General features: G+C 44.8%; 1 protein-coding gene across 1 annotated transcript; it reads right to left on the bottom strand.

Moving 5' to 3' along the window:
• Positions 1-14,216: 14,216 nt before the first annotated feature.
• On the bottom strand, positions 14,217-16,497 carry LOC119884947 (piggyBac transposable element-derived protein 4-like). The gene is made up of 3 exons (XM_038695222.1): positions 16,380-16,497; positions 15,600-16,121; positions 14,217-15,331 (listed from the first exon to the last, which is right to left on the bottom strand). Exons 1-3 carry the CDS (start codon positions 16,495-16,497, stop codon positions 14,217-14,219), a joined length of 1,755 nt encoding a protein of 584 aa, XP_038551150.1.
• Positions 16,498-17,604: the final 1,107 nt, after the last annotated feature.

Below are 17,604 nucleotides of genomic sequence, written 5' to 3'. Positions count from 1 at the left end.
TGGTTTTAGAAACATTGAGTTGGAGAAATGAATCCTTGCACCATGAGAAAATTGTCCAAAACTGGTTCATGGCTCTCCTCGAGATCTTGCAGAAACTAATTATCACAGAATCATCAGCATACTTGATACTATGCCTTGATTCAAACATACTCTGACATTCATTAGTGTAGAGCACAAATAGAGTGGTGACAAAACACACCCTTGGGGTGACCCGATGAACAACGTGAAGACCTTGGATAAAGTGTTATTCACCCTGGTCCTCTGTGTCCTGTAAAAAATCAACCAGCCAGCATATTGTTACAAAGTCAATTATCAGGAAATTGCAATTGTCTGTGGGCAAGAATTGTGGCTGCATACAGTTAACGCTGATGAAAAATCCACAAAACACAAGCGTGGATGTGGTCTTCTTGCCCTCTAAATGTCCATAACAAAGTAGTGGTTGCTGTGGCATCCTCACACCCTTGCTTGGTAGATATGCAAATTGTAATGGTCCATCATGCTCGAGTCATGCAAAGTAAACTTTCCTACAATACGCTCAAACCCTTCATCACCAAAGATGTCACAGCCACAGGACGATAGTCATTCAGCACCTTTGGAGAAGGAATTTTGCTACTGGAACCACTACTGATTCTTCCATATCCCCGGACTTTCCTTTGTGATAGGACAGTTGAAAAATAAATGTAAAAAATACTGTTCAACAAAAGCACAATTTTTAAGCAGTCTGATGCAATCAGGCCCTGACTCTTCCTTATGCTCGTCTGCTCAAGAGTCTTCCAGACATCTATCTCATCAGCGAAATCTGACTTCCCTCAGACTCAATTCTGAATTCAGCCAAATCATCATTAAATTCATGGGAGTCAAATCTCAAATAAACTGATTCAGCTCCTCCACCAAATCAAATCAGTTTGTCCGACGTAACTATCCCTTTTTTCTTATCACTCATTCCCACCATGGCCTTAATCCCTCTCCAAGCACAGTAGCATTGCCGTTTTTCAGCTTATCTTCCACCTTGTCCTTGAACTGTCTTTTAGCCAATTTTATTTCATTCTTCACCAACCTTTGAGTCTCTTTTTTTCTAGTATATCGTTCTTTTGAAAAGCAATTTTTTTCTTAGTGAAACATGCTTTTGTATTTTACCAGTCAGCTGTGCGTCTCTATCTAGCCGATAGGCTGGCCAAAGCCATCGATCCCAAGATCCTGGCCCAGGTCATGTTCTTTTAACCAAGTCTCAGTCAAGGCTATAACACAAGCATTCTGTAACTCCGGTATAAATTTAACATTTGCCTGCAGTTCGTCCATTTTATTCCTTAATGATTGCACGTTTGTTGATCAAGGCAGCACCCGCATCTGCGGATCTCTGGTGGGATTTCATCGCAGAAAGTCCGCGGTGCTGAACCATTGCATTGGATGAGGAAATCCCGAATGTACTGCAGTTTTTATGGTACGAATTGGCTTGACGATGGTTCACAACAGTCCCAAGAGTGAGTATGCTCATAAGCAACGTGTTGAACAAATCCATGTTAATTATCTTATGTTCCCACACCTATGATAGACGAGATACAAACAAAAGAAACACGACAATATGAACACACATGGCTACTGCTGTATGTCACCAGCGGTAGGCAGCGCCAATATCCGCTGTTATTAGAATTCATGTAGAGAGTAGAAATTCATCATTGACATTAGTTAGTTGTTTTATACAAAAATAAAACACTTGATAATATGCCATTATCTGTGCATTTTGAAGGGGTTACATATTTTGACAGACTGCATGTCCAGCTGGTAGGACAAGTAGGCTACATTAATCACAGGGCTTAAAGCAAGAATTTTTCTGTGCTTGAAATGTGTTCAGGGTTTACAACAACGATAGTGGGTAGGGGCAAAAGGTTAACTTTGTGTTAAAAGTGCTGGGGACACGGGGCTCCGATTAGGGGTGTGACGATACACTCAGCTCATGAAGCATGAGGAAAATGATACTGGGTTCACAAGAACAAGACGAGCAGAGAATACGTACGAATAAGCACACTGTTTTAAAGAAATGTTCAATGTGGAAATACACTCTTGAACAAAATCTTAAGACCGGGGGAAACATTGCAAGTACTCGCATTTCGCGCTGGTGGATTATAACCGGGTTGTAAGTACTGCTTCAAAATGCCAAAAGAAGAAACAGGAGCAAGAGACAAAAAATAGATAGTAGGCAATTTATTGAAAACTGCATTTAAACTCAAACAGGCTGTTCATCGGCTGATCAAAAAGATCAAAGACCATAGGCATAAAAAGGTAAAATCTGCACAAAAATATGGCTTTCCTGTCATTGATCTTCAGGCAGTCACACTGTCATGATCTCCTGATGGCAAAGGCAAAAAGGCTTTCTCTCGTTGAACGTGGCAGGATTGTTGAGCTGCACAAGCAAGGCCTCTCGCAACGCGCCATCGCTGCCAAGGTTGGACGCAGTAAGACAGTCATTTTACATTTCTTAAAAGATCCTGAGAGTTATGGGACAAAAAAGTCAAGTGGTAGACTTTTAGGCCTCAGGTAACGTTAACTTAACGTTACCTGAGGTTACTGATGTGATAACGTTAAATGCAAATCGGCTGGGCAAGTTACAACCTAAAAAATAAAGCCTTTAACGTCTTCACTTTAAATCGAAGAGGTTCAGAGTCAGACCTGCGTCTTACCAAGATTGTCGCGATATTATACATCACTTATACTTAATATTATGTACATGAAAATAACGTTACCACGTAACGTTAGAATAATTTAACATTAAACGGTTGTGAACCCTGCATGGTTTTCACACCGTTAACATTAGTAACGGTTACAAAAACCTTGGGATATAGTACACGGTTAATGTAACTAGGTTATTTTGCGATTTATGCTGCTTACTGTTTGGTGATGTGAAGCATAAAACTTACTTGAACATGTCGTTTTGTTTTAGGGAGCAAGGAGCAAACTGCCCTCTTTATTAAAGTGAGGGGGGAGAGCGACCACCTCTTCACCAGGGCAAAGTTTTCTGCCAACGTGGCTTGGAGGTAATTAAAGTATCAATAGCCCTTTCGCAAGATCTGCATTTAATCATCGTGTACTTAAAGTTACAGTTAAATGAGCCGCCATCCTATTCAAAGCCTTTAACAATAAGATAACTAGTAAATGGGGCAGCCCTTTGTTGTGTTTTTGTCTCTCTGTCCTGTCCTGTCACCTTTTCCAGTCTTTTTACCATGTACCGCAATTTCCCCACTGTGGGACAAATAAAGGTTTTTCTTATCTTATCTTTCTTATTTCTTTTTTTCTCTGTGATTAGGACAATTTTGGAGAAAATGGGCCTGTGGGGGAAGGTGACTTCCCTCCAAGCAAAAAAAAAGTGGGACAATTTAAAAAGAAATGCAAAGTATGTATGTATGATTTGAAATTGATATATTCTGTATACATTTTTGTATAAATTGTTCACTGTGCAGCATAAAGGGAAATATAAACCGCATTCATCTTACAACCCTGTTTTAATATAATACATACATTTACCTTGGTTGTATATTCATTTCATTCATTTTAGTCATGCACGTTAATAAACACAGTTGCTGAAATTTGTTTTTCTGCTGTTGTTATTTACCATGATTGATTTCCTGTGCCTTAGGATTGCAAGTGTCCAGGGTCAGGAGAGGGTGTAGGGGGGAAGCCCACTGCTGCAACTTGGCCCTGGTTTGTCCTCATGGATGAGTTGTTGGGACAGAGGCATTCCACCACCCCACCTGTCGTAATTGCCTCTATCCCTGAAGACACACCGGGGCCAAGTGCTGCAGTGGGTGACCAGGAGGAGGAAGAGGAGGAGGAGGACAGCCAGCCGAGAAAGAGAAAGAGGGACAGAGAGGATGAGCTGCTTCAGCTACTGAAGGAAGACATGAGGTTGCAGAGAGAGGCAGGCATGGACAGGCTGTTCTCTCTACTAGAGAGACTTTCCGAAAAATAAATAAATCCTTTAATAATATATACAATATTTATTAATCAATTAAAATAAAATATTTGTTAAATAAATTATTTTATTTTCTGTGGTCTTTATAACTAATAGTATTTACAGCATATTTACAACATTTATTCTGAGCAGGGAGACCCTGGTGATGCTGCTGGACTGGATGGGCTGCCACAATAAAGACCCTGGTCAGCAGGACATCATCTGGGGTGGTCTCCAGAGTGTGTTGCAGGTGTGGATGCATCTCTCCACTGTCCACCGCATCAGTGGGTTTGCAGGGCTGGTTCAATCGACGGCTGCCATGTCACTAAGATGTTTTAGTAAGAGGCAAGAATAATAGGCAGTGCACACTATGTGAATACTATTCACAATCTTATTTTGACAAAATAAATCTACAAAATATTTCAACAGGCAAAATTGTTAGGATATGAATAGGAATTTACCGATCTTTTACTTGCCTGTTAAAAATATTGGTGGTCAGGGGGCACCTCCTCCCTGGCAGACACCTCTGCAGACAGCTGGTCACGCCAGGGAGCACTGCTAACTGTCTCCAAACCGTTCTCCCCCTCATCCTCTGCCTCGTCCTCCTCAGGCTCATCCTCTGGGACCACAATGTCACCAGCACCAAGGCAGATGTTGTGGAGGATGGCACATGCTGTTATGACCTGAAATGGTTAAAAATATATTTCAGTCAGAAAAAAAAACATTTATGCTTTTTGATGAATCTGTCTGTTGATTTACTCATTAGCCAGTAAAGAAAATACTCACGTGAGGTACAAAGGTGTGGTGCACCTCCAGCGCTTGCAGGAAAATGGCCCGGAACCTGGTCTTCATCATCCCAAAAGCACGCTCTATAATGGATCGTGCCCTGGAGTGATGGCTGTTGAAGCGCTGGGCTCCCACACCTTGTATTGGCCTCTTGTAGGGAGTGATGAGGGGGAGTGGGTGTTGGAGGCACGGGTACCCTCCATCTGCAAGGATGAAAAGCCCTGGAGGAGGGTAGAGTGAACTCCTGTACAGTGGGCTGTAGGCCAGCCCACGTAGGTGTCAATGAAGCAGCCCTGATGGTCACAGACAGCCTGCAGGATGATGGATGAAAACAGTTTCCTGTTCCTGTAGCACTGACCATCAGGGCCGCTCGGTGGCTTGATGCGGACATGGCAGCCGTCGATTGCTCCAGCTGCTTTAAAAAAGGCTCTGTGTCTTGCCAGCCCTGCAAACCCACGGGATATCGGTTGTAACTCATCCTGGGTCTTGGGTAGGTGTATGACCTTGTGGCGAATGGCCACCACCTCCTCAGTGACTCTGTGGACGATGTGGTGGACAGTGGATCGAGGCATTGCAAACACTCTGGAGACCACCCTGTATGATGCCCCGCTTGCCAGCCAGAAGAGAAACACCAGGGTCTCAATCGTGGCACCCCATCCGTGTCTCCGTTCCTGGTTTAGGAGGCCCAGTAACACTCCCAGGGCCTCCATGCTCAACCGGAAATCCGGCCATGTGTCCTGCAGGTTAAAAAACCTGTCCAGCTCAGGAACTCTCAAATTTATCCTGCAGTACAGGGGCCGGGGCTGGTGTAGATATAACAAGGAGAAGAACAACTGTTATGAAGTGTAGAGAGCTTTGTTAGATAAGGCTTGTATATCTTTCTATTCAACTTGCTTTAGCTGATCAATGACAAAAACACTGTCAATATTTTAATATTAAAGTAAGGTTAGGTTTTCTTTAATATGAAAATTATGTTGTTAAAGTGAAATGGCAGTAGCAATAAACTACATTAACTGAGGTTAACATCACTGTTAGCTTTAGGAAGCTTATAGTGCCTAAATACATATAAAATGTAACGTTTCTTAGTTACTTTCCCCCACTATTTACCTGGCCAGGGTCCTCTCTCAGCTTGAGATACATCATGCGGCGGCGCCGGCGGTGAAGTAGCTCTAGTTCCTCTATTAAGAGGTAAAATATTAAAATTAAAATATTCGTCTACTTTGCCGGTGGACCGTAGCTGTGAAGGTTGCTAGGCGATAGGGGCGGTGCTTCCCCACGCATGGGTACATGGATTACATTCCGACAAAAATGGTCTTGTTACGTTGGCAAAGGTCCAATCCAGTAAAATATTTAGTCCAAAACGCGTTATTATATCAATAAATTCACACGGACTGCTGTTGCGCCTAACTACAATTAGCATGTAAAAAGTGTCTACACGTTGACCTTTTGAGTGACACTTAATTGACCCAAAAGAAACTTCCATGCATTGTTCACAACCTACAATAACCAGTGAGTGTCTATGTCAGGAAGTGCCAGTCCCCTTTCTTTCGTATATAGACGGGTTTCTTGTATACATACACTACTGTAATTTGAGGAGCCACATTAAGACAATTACAAAGTCAGCCTACTATCACCTGAAGAATATATCACGGATTAAAGGACTTGAAAAACTTATCCATGCATTTATCTTCAGTCGACTCGACTACTGTAACGGTGTCTTTACAGGGCTCCCTAAGAAATCCATCAGACAGCTGCAGCTGATTCAGAACACTGCTGCTCGAGTCCTCATTAAGACCAAAAAGGTGGATCACATTACACCACTCCACTCTGAGGTCTTTACATTGACTGTATGTCAAAGAATTGATTTCAAAATCCTGCTGTTAGTTTATAAAGCACTAAATGGCTTAGGGCCAAAATACATTTCTGATCTTCTGCTTCGTTATGAACCATCCAGACCTCTCAGGTCGTCTGGGGCAGGTTTGCTTTCTGTCCCCAGAGTCAAAACTAAACAAGGAGAAGCAGCGTTCAGTTCTTATGCTCGTATATCTGGAACAAACTCCCAGATAACTGCAGGTCTGCTGGAACTGTCAGTTCTTTAAATTAAGACTGAAGACTTTTCTATTTACCATAGCTTTCAATTAAATATTTATGATTTTTGTTTTTACCAATGCCTTTAACTTGTAGATTGATAACTTACACTGCACTGTAACTTTTACTGTCCTGTTTTCTTTTTCTTTGTTTTTAGCTTTTTACCATTGCTTTTAATTAAATATTTACACAGTGAGAAATGAGTAGGTAATTGAGTGAAAAGATAATGGGAGTGAGATTGAACAGAGTTAAATCTCACGCCTGACTGATTTGCAGGAACATCTGTCCACCTGTAAACGTGCAGGTGGGTCCAGAGTATAACTGGATCAAAGCGGCCTGCGGACAGACATGTCCTGGTTTCTCTGTAGTGTCCGAGGGTTTTTGGAGTTTCAGTGGACCCAAAGATTGCTATGGACCCGAGTACAGACTAGCTAGAGAGAGTAGATTAAGTGTACTTCTCTGTTTATTCTCTTTTCAAAATAATTGTAACTCAATTATTTGCTCAACCCCTCAGCCTGTTTTTATTTTCTATTTAACTCTTTTAACCCTGATTGTACACTGCACTGTAACTTTTATTATTTTTAATGTGTATTTTTTCAATTTCCCTATGTTGCTTTTAAACCTTTTTTATATTTCCCTGTTGCTTTTATGTTTTATGAAAAGCACTTTGAATTACCTTGTTGTTGAAATGTGCTATACAAATAAACTTGCCTTGCCTTACTGGATGCGCACGCAGCCAGGGGGAAAAAAGTGCTTCGGTAACCGGTCAGAAGACTGTATTCAACCGCTGTAATCAATGTAGACTACGAATTGTTTGTAAATTCTTGTTGACTTAATAATAAACTGCTATTTCAGAGATGGATCTGTTTGTTTATGTTTCATTTTGCATATTAATAACATGCACAACCTCGCTGCAGGTCAGCGAAACCGGATGTAATATTGTTTAAGTCAGCTGCTAGCCAAAAAGCTAAAGGAATAACGAGGGACAGAGGCCATTAACTTAGCTGTGTCACACTCAGAGATGCAAAGAACATGGTCTTCCGTAAACGTTGTTAGACCAACAAAAAGCTTTCAACCACTAACAATTTTGTATTGAAGCATCTGCTAAGAAACGTGAAACTCTGGCAGCTAACGTTACTGCCAGTGAAGCATCCACTCGGAGCAGACAAACCCGGATTCCCTTGTTATTGTTCTTGGTGACTTTAACAGGGGAAATCTCAGCCAAGAACTCCCCAAATACAGACAGTTTATTAAGTGTCCAACCAGAGAGGGGAACACTTTGGATCACTGCTACACCACAGTTAGCAGTGCCTATCACGGCATCACACGCGCTCCACTGGGACACTCTGATCACGTGATGGTCCATCTGATTCCTACTTACAGGCAAAAACTAAACTCTGTAAACCTGTAATGAGGACATCAAAGAAGTGGACTAGTGAAGCTATTGAGGATCTTCAGGCGTGTTTGAACTGCACTGACTGGGACGTTTTCAAGACATGCTACCAACAATCTGGATGAGTTTACAGAGGCTGCGACGTCCTACAAATAAATGAATAAATGTACATCAGCTTCTCTGAGGACACATGTATACCAACACCACAGCTAAACTCAGACAGCTAAGGTTGGAAAAGGAGGAGGCATTTAGGAGTGGTGACAGGGGTGGGTGCAGGGCATTAAAGTACAGGTTTAGCAAGGAGGCGCGAGAAGCTAAACGACTTAACTATTCAGAGACTAAAGAACCAGTTCTCTGCAAACGACGCCACTTCTCTCTGGAGGGGGTTCAGTTCTGTCTCCCCATCCACCCTGAAGCACTGTGCTGATCAGCTGTCTCCAGTGTTCAGACAATATTAACACCTCACTGGAGACATGACATGTGCCAGCCTGCTTCAAAGCCTCCTCCATCATCCCCCCAAGAAACCAAGGACCACAGGACTAAACGACTACAGACCCGTTGCCCTGACCTCTGTGGTTATGAAGTCCTTTGAACGCCTTGTGCTGTCCCACCTAAAATCCATTACAGACCCACTCCTGGACCCCCTGCAGTTCGCCTACAGAGCCAACAGGTCTGTAGACGATACAGTAAACATGGCCCTTCACTAAATCCTCTAGCACCTGGACTCCCCCGGAACCTACGCCATGATCCTGTTTGTGGATTTCAGCTCTGCTTTTAACACCATCATCCCTGCCCTGCTGCAGGACAAGCTCTCCCAGCTGAGCGTGCCTGACTCCACCTGCAGGTGGATCACTGACTTCCTGACAGACAGGAAGCAGCACGTGAAGCTGGGAAAACATGTCTCTGATTCCAGGACCATCAGCATTGGATCCCCTCAAGGCTGCGTTCTTTCCCCCCTTCTCTTCTCCCTGTACATCAACAGCTGCACCTCCAGTCACCAGTCTGTCACGCTCCTGAAGTTTGCGGACGACACCACCCTCATTGGGATCATCTCAAGTGGGGATGAGCCACCTACAGGTGGGAGATTGACCATCTGGTGACCTGGTGCAGCCAGAACAGTCTGGAGCTCAGCGCTCAGAAGACAGTGGAGATGGTGGTGGATTTTAGAAAGAGCACAGCCTCACCCTCCCCCATCATCCTGTGTGACTCCCCAGTCACCACTGTGGACTCCTCCTGCTTCCTGGGCAACATCATCTCCCAGGACCTCAAGTGGGAACTGAACATCACCTCCATCATCAAAAAGGCCCAGCAGAGGATGTACTTCCTGCGGCAGCTGAAGAAGTTCAACCTGCCAAAGACAATGATGGTGCACTTCTACACCGCCATCATTGAGTCCATCCTCACTTCCTCCATCACCATCTGGTACGCTGCTACCACCGCCAGGGACAAGGGCAGGGCATCATTCGCTCTGCAGAGATGGTGATTAGCTGCAATCTGAAAGTTCTGCATTATTAGGGGCGTGGCTGCTTTGATTGACAGGCGCCATTGCTGCCACTGCTAGCACTCGGTCCACTGTCTGTTAGCCTCACTCAGCTACACGGAGCTCTGAGGCTCAGCCTATCGGAGCCTTTTGGACATTTCTTCATGCAGATACCGGATGAATAATGGCAGGTTGTGCAGTTCGTTGGAGAGCGAACCTCCAGGAGTTCTACTTGGTGAGTGAAATTCCTGTATTTTATTGATGTGTTAACATTTAACGGGTATCGCTGTCATATAGCTTGTTAGCTTAAGGTCAGCTCGTTACGCTAATTAGGCAGATATGAGCAGCCCCAAGCTGCTAAGTTAGTGTAAGTAAGTTATTAGTGTGTTCTAACCGCAGCTTTTAATGAGTCAAAGACAGGTCAGCATGAAGAGAGAACCCAAAATGTAACATTATTAGATTAACCTTAGTGTTAGACATTAGGGTGATAATACTTTGAAGAAAAGGCGTCTGTGTGAAGTTGTAAGTAAAGGCTCAGCTGTGTTAGCTGCCGTTATGTTAACGGTAACTTTTACTAATGGGCGATGTGAGATTTAGCTACGTCCTGTAACGGAATCACTGTTCAGTTAGATACAAGTCAGATACTATTATAAGTGGCTGCACCTGATCCCGATGGACACGAAGAGTTTAAAGGCAGAGATCTGAGGGGGGAGCGGCTGCGGAGTTCTGCCTGAAACTGTCACACCGAGGAACACCGATGCCACTATTTGAGCTAGCTGTCTCTCCCGAGGAGAGCCGTGCACCTCCAAGTGTAACGTAACTGTTTAAAAACGATAACGTTATACTATTCTTTGTGGGGTTCATCAGTGGGGATGATTGATTCTAAGTACATATTAAATGCAGTTTAGAGTCATCAATAAGTTATTACACATCCTTGAGATTCAGCAAACAATCTGAGTGATAACTGCGTTTGATCAGCGACGTTTCTGATAAGCTTAAGATGTGGATGCATAATTCGGCCAAACAGCTGTTGTAGGCTACCTGCAGAGATTTTCATCCACCTTTTTTGTCAGCATATAATGCGTGTTATGCCTGCTGACAGCTGGGCTTTGCTGTAACTAGGGCGATGGTTTAGTTAAGGCGAGAATTTAGGTGTGTGAGAGCCGCCTCTGAGTTTGTTTTGTGGGTTAGAATTTGCCTAAAAAGGTAGTACAGTTCAATAAGAAATATAAAATAAGATCCTTTTAATAAACATTCAATAAGATCGGACTTGAGTAGTTATTATTGCACAGTGTCTAGCAGAAACCCGTATATCGCACATATTAGGAAAGTGTATTTCACATTGCCACCCCTAATTACTGTCACATGCCAGAGAGGTTATCATGCTGAGGCGATCTCAGAGTTCAGTAGCTTTATGGCTCTTTGGAAGAAGCTGCTTAACTGTCCACCCATTGTTGTCTTTACAGGTGCCTAAGGAGCTGATTGCAGAACCCTCCAGATGTGATTAGCTGTGTCCAGCTCTTCAGGAGAGAACAGCTCCAGCTTCCAGCTCTACAGCTCCTGCTTTTCTTTTTACTCACAATTCTTCATTCATCATCAGTTTCATATTTTAATTTTAAATAGTGTGATATAAACTTAACAATATATTATAGTTAACAGCTGTAAATGAAAATATTAAGATGGTATATATAGGCTAACATTTTGCATATATGTTAGTAGCAAGTAAAAAATGAAAGGTTGATGTTGTATACTTTTTATTTTGACATTTCTTTAAGAGACAAATGTGACATTGACTGAGAAGTTACTCTGTTATGAAAAACAAAGAATTATCTGCACACAGTTTTGAAACCCTGTAGGTCATTTATTGCGACCTGAGAAGGTCTTGTGTAGTTTTACATTGTATAGACTCACCTATTTACTACATGGGCATTCGGTCATCTCTGAGACCTCAAGAGTTTGCAAGGTCACAATAAAAAAACACCTAGTGGGATTCATAATCACTCTGTACAGATCATTCTTTGTTTTAGCACTTACCCACAGGATGGTTTGGATGTGCCCACATTATTCTGTGTTTAAACTAGACTTATATCAGAGCCGCAAACAAGGCACTCTTCATAAACTTCAGCTCTGTTATACAGTATATGGGTACTGGGTGTATGGCTCCTTATTTATCTTAAAGTATAAGGTAGAAAGTAAAAATACTCTTGCACACACAGAAAGAGGAGGAGGAAAATGTGGAATAAATTTTTCAGGTGATAAAAAATATGAAGTAAATACAGATGATTCTTTAATAAATAGAATAGGGTGGTGAGGTTAATTTTCTAACGTAATTTAATTCATTACACAAAGTGAAGCATTTCAAACCCTTTTTGCTTTCATCTTGATGATTACGGTTTACAGCTCATGGAAATAAAAACTCCACTATCTCAAAATGTATAAACATTTTAGAATAAAATACATCTCTGTATTATAAATTATACAGAAATCACTGGAGAAGAGCTCTCTAATCAGCTAATTAACTCTCTCAGTCTGGTTCTGATGCTCACAATGAACTTTTCCTCAGTATTCAAATTCTTTGAGATGGTCCTCATGATGATGCCTCAGTGTTTCAATGTTGACAGCACTATTATGTAACATACGTGGGAGAAAATGGAACAAGGGAGACTCTTTAAACGTTTTTATGTTGTCCTTTTAAGACAGACAATTTTATATCAGCTGTCAAATGTCCAGTAGCCAAGACTAGCAACATTATTTTAGACTCAAAGTTTAACCTTTGAGTAGCAGATGTGGAGGCATCAGAACTTCAACAAGATCTTGTGACAAATATAAAAAGTACCTTTTTCTCTCAAATGTCCTATTCCAGACAATAATCCCACACAGTCCTGCCAACAGAAGCAACGTTACTCAAAATAGCGGTGTGGGGAATTAATTAATTGATAGCAGTCATGGCTAACGTTTTACAAGATATACAGCTTCCATCATGTAACTGAGGACTCTGCTTATTACGTTTATTACAAGTAACATACTGAGGTGACGTCCAAATAAGCAACTCGTAACCGCTCGTAACCAACGGTATATAAATTGATTTGCTTGAAATTGTTCGTTTGAGCTGTAACAGTTAACGTTAAGTAAACTTAAGGTAATTAATAACTGATTCGTAGTTAACTGTTAACGTTGGTCTCAACAAAATCTAACTTTAGTGTTGCAAAATAACATTATAACAGATATGTGAGTTATTTTAATATTTTCCGGTGTCTTACCTTGACTGTAGCTGGTAATGTCGGTAAACTGGTAACAATCAGCCGCAGGTTCTAACCTCCACCGCACAGCACCGCAGAGTAGCATGTAGCATTAGCTCCTTATCATGAGCTAACTTGCTCACGTGGAGCTAGGCGGGAGTGGTTTCAGCAACACGTCACCTCAGCTCCGCCTACGACCCGCCTCTTTGCCCATTTTTGGGTATCCGAGAGTGACGCGCGGTGACGCACTGCCAAGATGGTGCCGGCCAGCTCCGCTAATTTTGAGCTTCAAAACGGCTCTTCAGAAACCAATGGGTGATGTCACGGACGCTACGTCCATTTTTATATACAGTCTATGAGCTAGCCTCATTAACGAGGCCCGGGTCCCCCTCTGACACTCCCCCCTTGCAAATGATACAAATGTCTCTGCACATGTAAATACTGTTTCATCTCATGTCGTGCACAGACCTGGCACGTTGCACATATTTGTTGTTGATTGTTGATCTTTGTTGTTGTATATTTTTATGTTGTCAGTTTATATATTTATATGTACACAATATTCTCTTCCATTATGTTACTTCTGCATGGCACAGACCCAGAACTTTGTCTTATTTCCTGCTGCCTGTGGACACTGTATCATAAAAGGCTTGGCTTGACCTCGAGTCACTGTGCTCACTAGATTAATACAGATGTCTGAGTTAGAACTGTGTCATGAATGTAAGGCAAGTCATTTGGCTTCCTGTTGTTCCTTCTATCCTTGCCTACTGGAAGCCAGGGCCATTGATGCCATTGAGGTTCAGGCCAATTGATTGTGTCATCCCCTCCAGGAACATAGGACAGGTCCGCCTATGGAGAAAGCCCCTTTGCGTCTGACTCTCAGAATATGTTATGCGTTTTAATATTAAGCTTATGGCATTGTACTAAACATGCAGCACACAATTAAAGCCTGGCACTGATCAGAAGTGTGCCAGAGTGATTTGGCTGAGTTTTCGCTAACACCATGAGGACTGTCGTCCACTTGAACATTAAAAACTCAAATACTTAAGTACCCTTTGCAAGCCCAGTCACACTAAATGCTGTAACCTTAGCAGTATTTGTTGTCTTGTTTCTTCGATGCAAATGGCAGCACAATTCCGTGGAACCCACAAAGCACTTCCTCAGGTTACTTAATTTGTATTTGCTTCAATGTCATCCTTTGCCCCAGGGGCTGTTATGAAACTTAGGCCATCTGATTAACCCTCCCGCTGTCTCTGTGCATTTCGTAGCGTGAGACCACGCACGCGCCTACACGCACGCGGGGCAATACGGGAGCACGCAGCTCTTGCACACGTACTTGCTGCAGCCTTGGCAGGTTGTGTAGGTTTTACTGTCTTTTTTAGGGGGACATATCTGACACCTCTTCCTTTTGCTAGCGTTCGGTTTCGGGTGGGCTAGCGAGCCCAGGATGTCCTGTGTGGGGTGGTCACATGACCCTCGTCGAGTGGGTTGCGGTTGCGAAGAAGGAGATCCCGGATCGCTGTCACCGCTGCCCCCTATTCTAAGGGTTCTGACCAGCGCGGCCGAATCCTCGGCTCGAGGCATCCCCCGCCTCTTCTCTATGAGCGGGGTCACGAGCGCCTTGCCCAGCTGCTCCAGGAACAACCTGCGCTTGTTTCGATTACCGGACAGCCACGCGGGGTTCGTCTCTCGCCATATCACGTAAGCGTTGTACGCGGACACATCGAGTATGTTGTGAAAGATGACCACGGGCCAGCGCGAGGTCATTCTCCTGCAGCTGTACGTGGCGATGACCTTGTCCAGGTTGTCCACTCCGCCCTTGGTGCTGTTGTACTTGAGTACCAGGTTAGGTTTCCGATCGGAGCGCTCGCTGAGTCCGGAATATGAGGCGGAGGCAGAGCAATCTCGGGTTTGCGAGTGTGAGCGCCAAGGCAGCGTGGTCATGATCAACATGTTCTTGTTTTTCTTGGGCACGTACGAGACCAGCGTGGTGCTCTTGGCTGTGGCTCCGGTGAACGCGAACTGGGACGAGAAGACGGGTCTGCCCTTGGTGGCGACCAACGCGGGCGGCAGTTCGGGTTTGTTCTTCCTTACGGTTCCGAGCATGGTCAGACCTCTCTCCAGGAGCCGCTGTCCGAGCTCGTAAGAAGTGAAGAAGTTGTCGCAGGTTACGTTGCGCGGTCCGGAGAGCCCCTCGGTGAGTTCCAGTACCACGCGGGCGCCTTGGTTTTTCTCGGAGCGCGGTAGGGCTGGCGCGTGCGAGTCCCCGGTGGGCAGCTCCTTCTTGCCCACGTAGACCTGCATCTTCCACGCGTAGCTGGATTTCGCATCGCAGGCAACCCAAGACTTGATTCCGTACTTTGCGGGTTTGTTGGGCATGTATTGTCTGAAGGGACAGCGTCCTGAGAGACAGGGGAGGGAAGATGGAGACAGATGTGTTACATATCTCTGGGCATAGCGGATAATGGTTACAGAGGGGAGGAAGACAGAAAGAAAGAAACAATACCTCTGAAGGAAAGAAAGACAGAGAGAACGAAAGACAGAGAGAACGAAAGACAGAGAGAACGAAAGACAGAAAGAAAGACAGAGAACGAAGGAAAGAAAGACAGAGAGAACGAAAGACACATAGTGTGAGATGTTTTTTTTTGTGTTTTCTTTTGTGCTCGGTACTCCCTCTCAAGGGAACCAGCTGTTCGTCCACGGTAACATCGGGTCCCGGGTTGTACAGGTAGGGCAGCCTCTCCGCCCACCTGTCCCACAGCTCTCTAACCAGTTTGTCCGAGGCCCGTCTCTGAGCTCTCGTCTCGCGATCGTCGAAGCGCAGCAGCTTCGAGTACGCGTAAAACACCTTGAGGGGCATGGTGGCGCGGAATATCGAGCAACCGCTTTCAGCGTCCCAGAGGCTGGCCGCGGCCTCCCCTCGGGACCTATACACTCCGGCCAGGATGAGCAATCCCACGTATGCGCGCAGCTCGGTCTCGCCCATGCCCGCCTTCCACCAAGCGTTCCGTTGCTCGTAGCCCGTGCGTTCGGCCTCGAGGTTGGTCATCTCCAGTATGAGCTTCTCTACTGTGTGCGTGAAGAACAAGCCGAAAGCCGAAGCTATATCGCGCACCAGGGACACCGCGTACGGGGTAGGCCCCGAGGGTGCGCTGGGTATCGGGCTCCGTTGCGTACTTGTCACCTGTTGAGCTACGTGATGTGTGCGCCAGAGAAGAGTTTGGTTCTTTGACATTAGGTCGCGGGGTTGTTCGGGTGGTGCTTCTTGTTCTTGATCTTGTTGTTCATCTTGATCCTGTTCGTGTACTTGTTGTTCATCTAGTTCTTCTTCTTGTTCATGTTCTTGTACTTGTTCGTGTACTTGTTGTTGTTGTTGTTGTTCTTCGTCTTCTTCTTCTTCGTCTTTGTCTTTTTCTTCTTCGTCTTTTTCTTCTTGTTCTTGTTCTTGACCGTCCTCATATAGTTCGTATTCCTCTTCATCTTCATAATCATAGTCTCTGTCTGACACGTATTCATCATCGTCCCATTCTCCCTCAGAGATATCCTGCCCACGTATAGAAGAGGCCATCGTTCCGGGCTCTGCGGGTCTGTGACCTCCATTTTTGAACAATGTGACCCACGGGGAATGACAGGGTAGGAATACGGGATACGCAGAGGACAGATAGGGAAAGCGAATCTCGGTGGGTCAGAGTGACCCGGAGGGCAGATAGTACACGTTGAAAAGGGAACCGTAGAGGACAGATATGGAAAGCGAATCTCGGTGGGTCACAGTGACCCAGAGGGCAGATAGAAGGAGGAAAGCGAATCTCGGTGGGTCAGAGTGACCCGGAGGGCAGATAGTACACGTTGAAAAGGGAACCGTAGAGGACAGATATGGAAAGCGAATCTCGGTGGGTCACAGTGACCCGGAGGGCAGATAGAAGGAGGAAAGCGAATCTCGGTGGGTCAGAGTGACCCGGGGGCAGATATTACACGTTGAAAAGGGAACCGTAGAGGACAGATATGGAAAGCGAATCTCGGTGGGTCACAGTGACCCGGAGGGCAGATAGAAGGAGGAAAGCGAATCTCGGTGGGTCAGAGTGACCCGCAGGGCATATAGTACACGTTGAAAAGGGAACCGTAGAGGACAGATATGGAAAGCGAATCTCGGTGGGTCACAGTGACCCGGAGGGCAGATAGAAGGAGGAAAGCGAATCTCGGTGGTCAGAGTGACCCGCAGGGCATATACAAGGGGGAAGTGAATGACATGTGGCAACGTAGGAGGGAAAGCGAATCTCGGTGGGTCACAGTGACCCGGAGGGCAGATAGAAGGAGGAAAGCAAATCTCGGTGGGTCAGAGTGACCCGCAGGGCAGATGGAAGGGCAGATAACATGACAGGTGGCAACGTAGGAGGGACAACGACTCTCGGTGGGTCAGAGTGACCCCGGAGGGCAGATAGAAGGAGGAAAGCGAATCTCGGTGGGTCAGAGTGACCCGAAGGGCAGATGGAAGGGCAGATAACATGACAGGTGGCAACGTAGGAGGGACAACGACTCTCGGTGGGTCAGAATGACCCGGAGGGCAGATAGAAGGAGGAAAGCGAATCTCGGTGGGTCAGAGTGACCCGAAGGGCAGATGGAAGGGCAGATAACATGACAGGTGGCAACGTAGGAGGGAAAGCGAATCTCGGTGGGT

This window comes from Micropterus salmoides, unplaced genomic scaffold, assembly GCF_014851395.1.
Source record: "Micropterus salmoides isolate LMB-PRFRI ecotype aquatic unplaced genomic scaffold, ASM1485139v1 Ms_hic_scaffold_3800, whole genome shotgun sequence".
NCBI lineage: Eukaryota > Metazoa > Chordata > Actinopteri > Centrarchiformes > Centrarchidae > Micropterus > Micropterus salmoides.
Note: the sequence above shows the minus strand (reverse complement) of the source record. Positions and strands in the feature narration are given on the sequence as shown.

Bases quoted from the DNA above. Each gene is read 5' to 3' on its own strand.
- LOC119884947 (XM_038695222.1), bottom strand. From the start codon at position 16,497: ATGGCCTCTTCTATACGTGGGCAGGATATCTCTGAGGGAGAATGGGAC. The intron at 16,122-16,379 runs GTCAAGAACAAG...CACATCACGTAG, and splicing joins ATACGAACTATATGAGGACG to CTCAACAGGTGACAAGTACG. The intron at 15,332-15,599 runs GTACCGAGCACA...CCTGTCTCTCAG, and splicing joins GCTGGTTCCCTTGAGAGGGA to GACGCTGTCCCTTCAGACAA.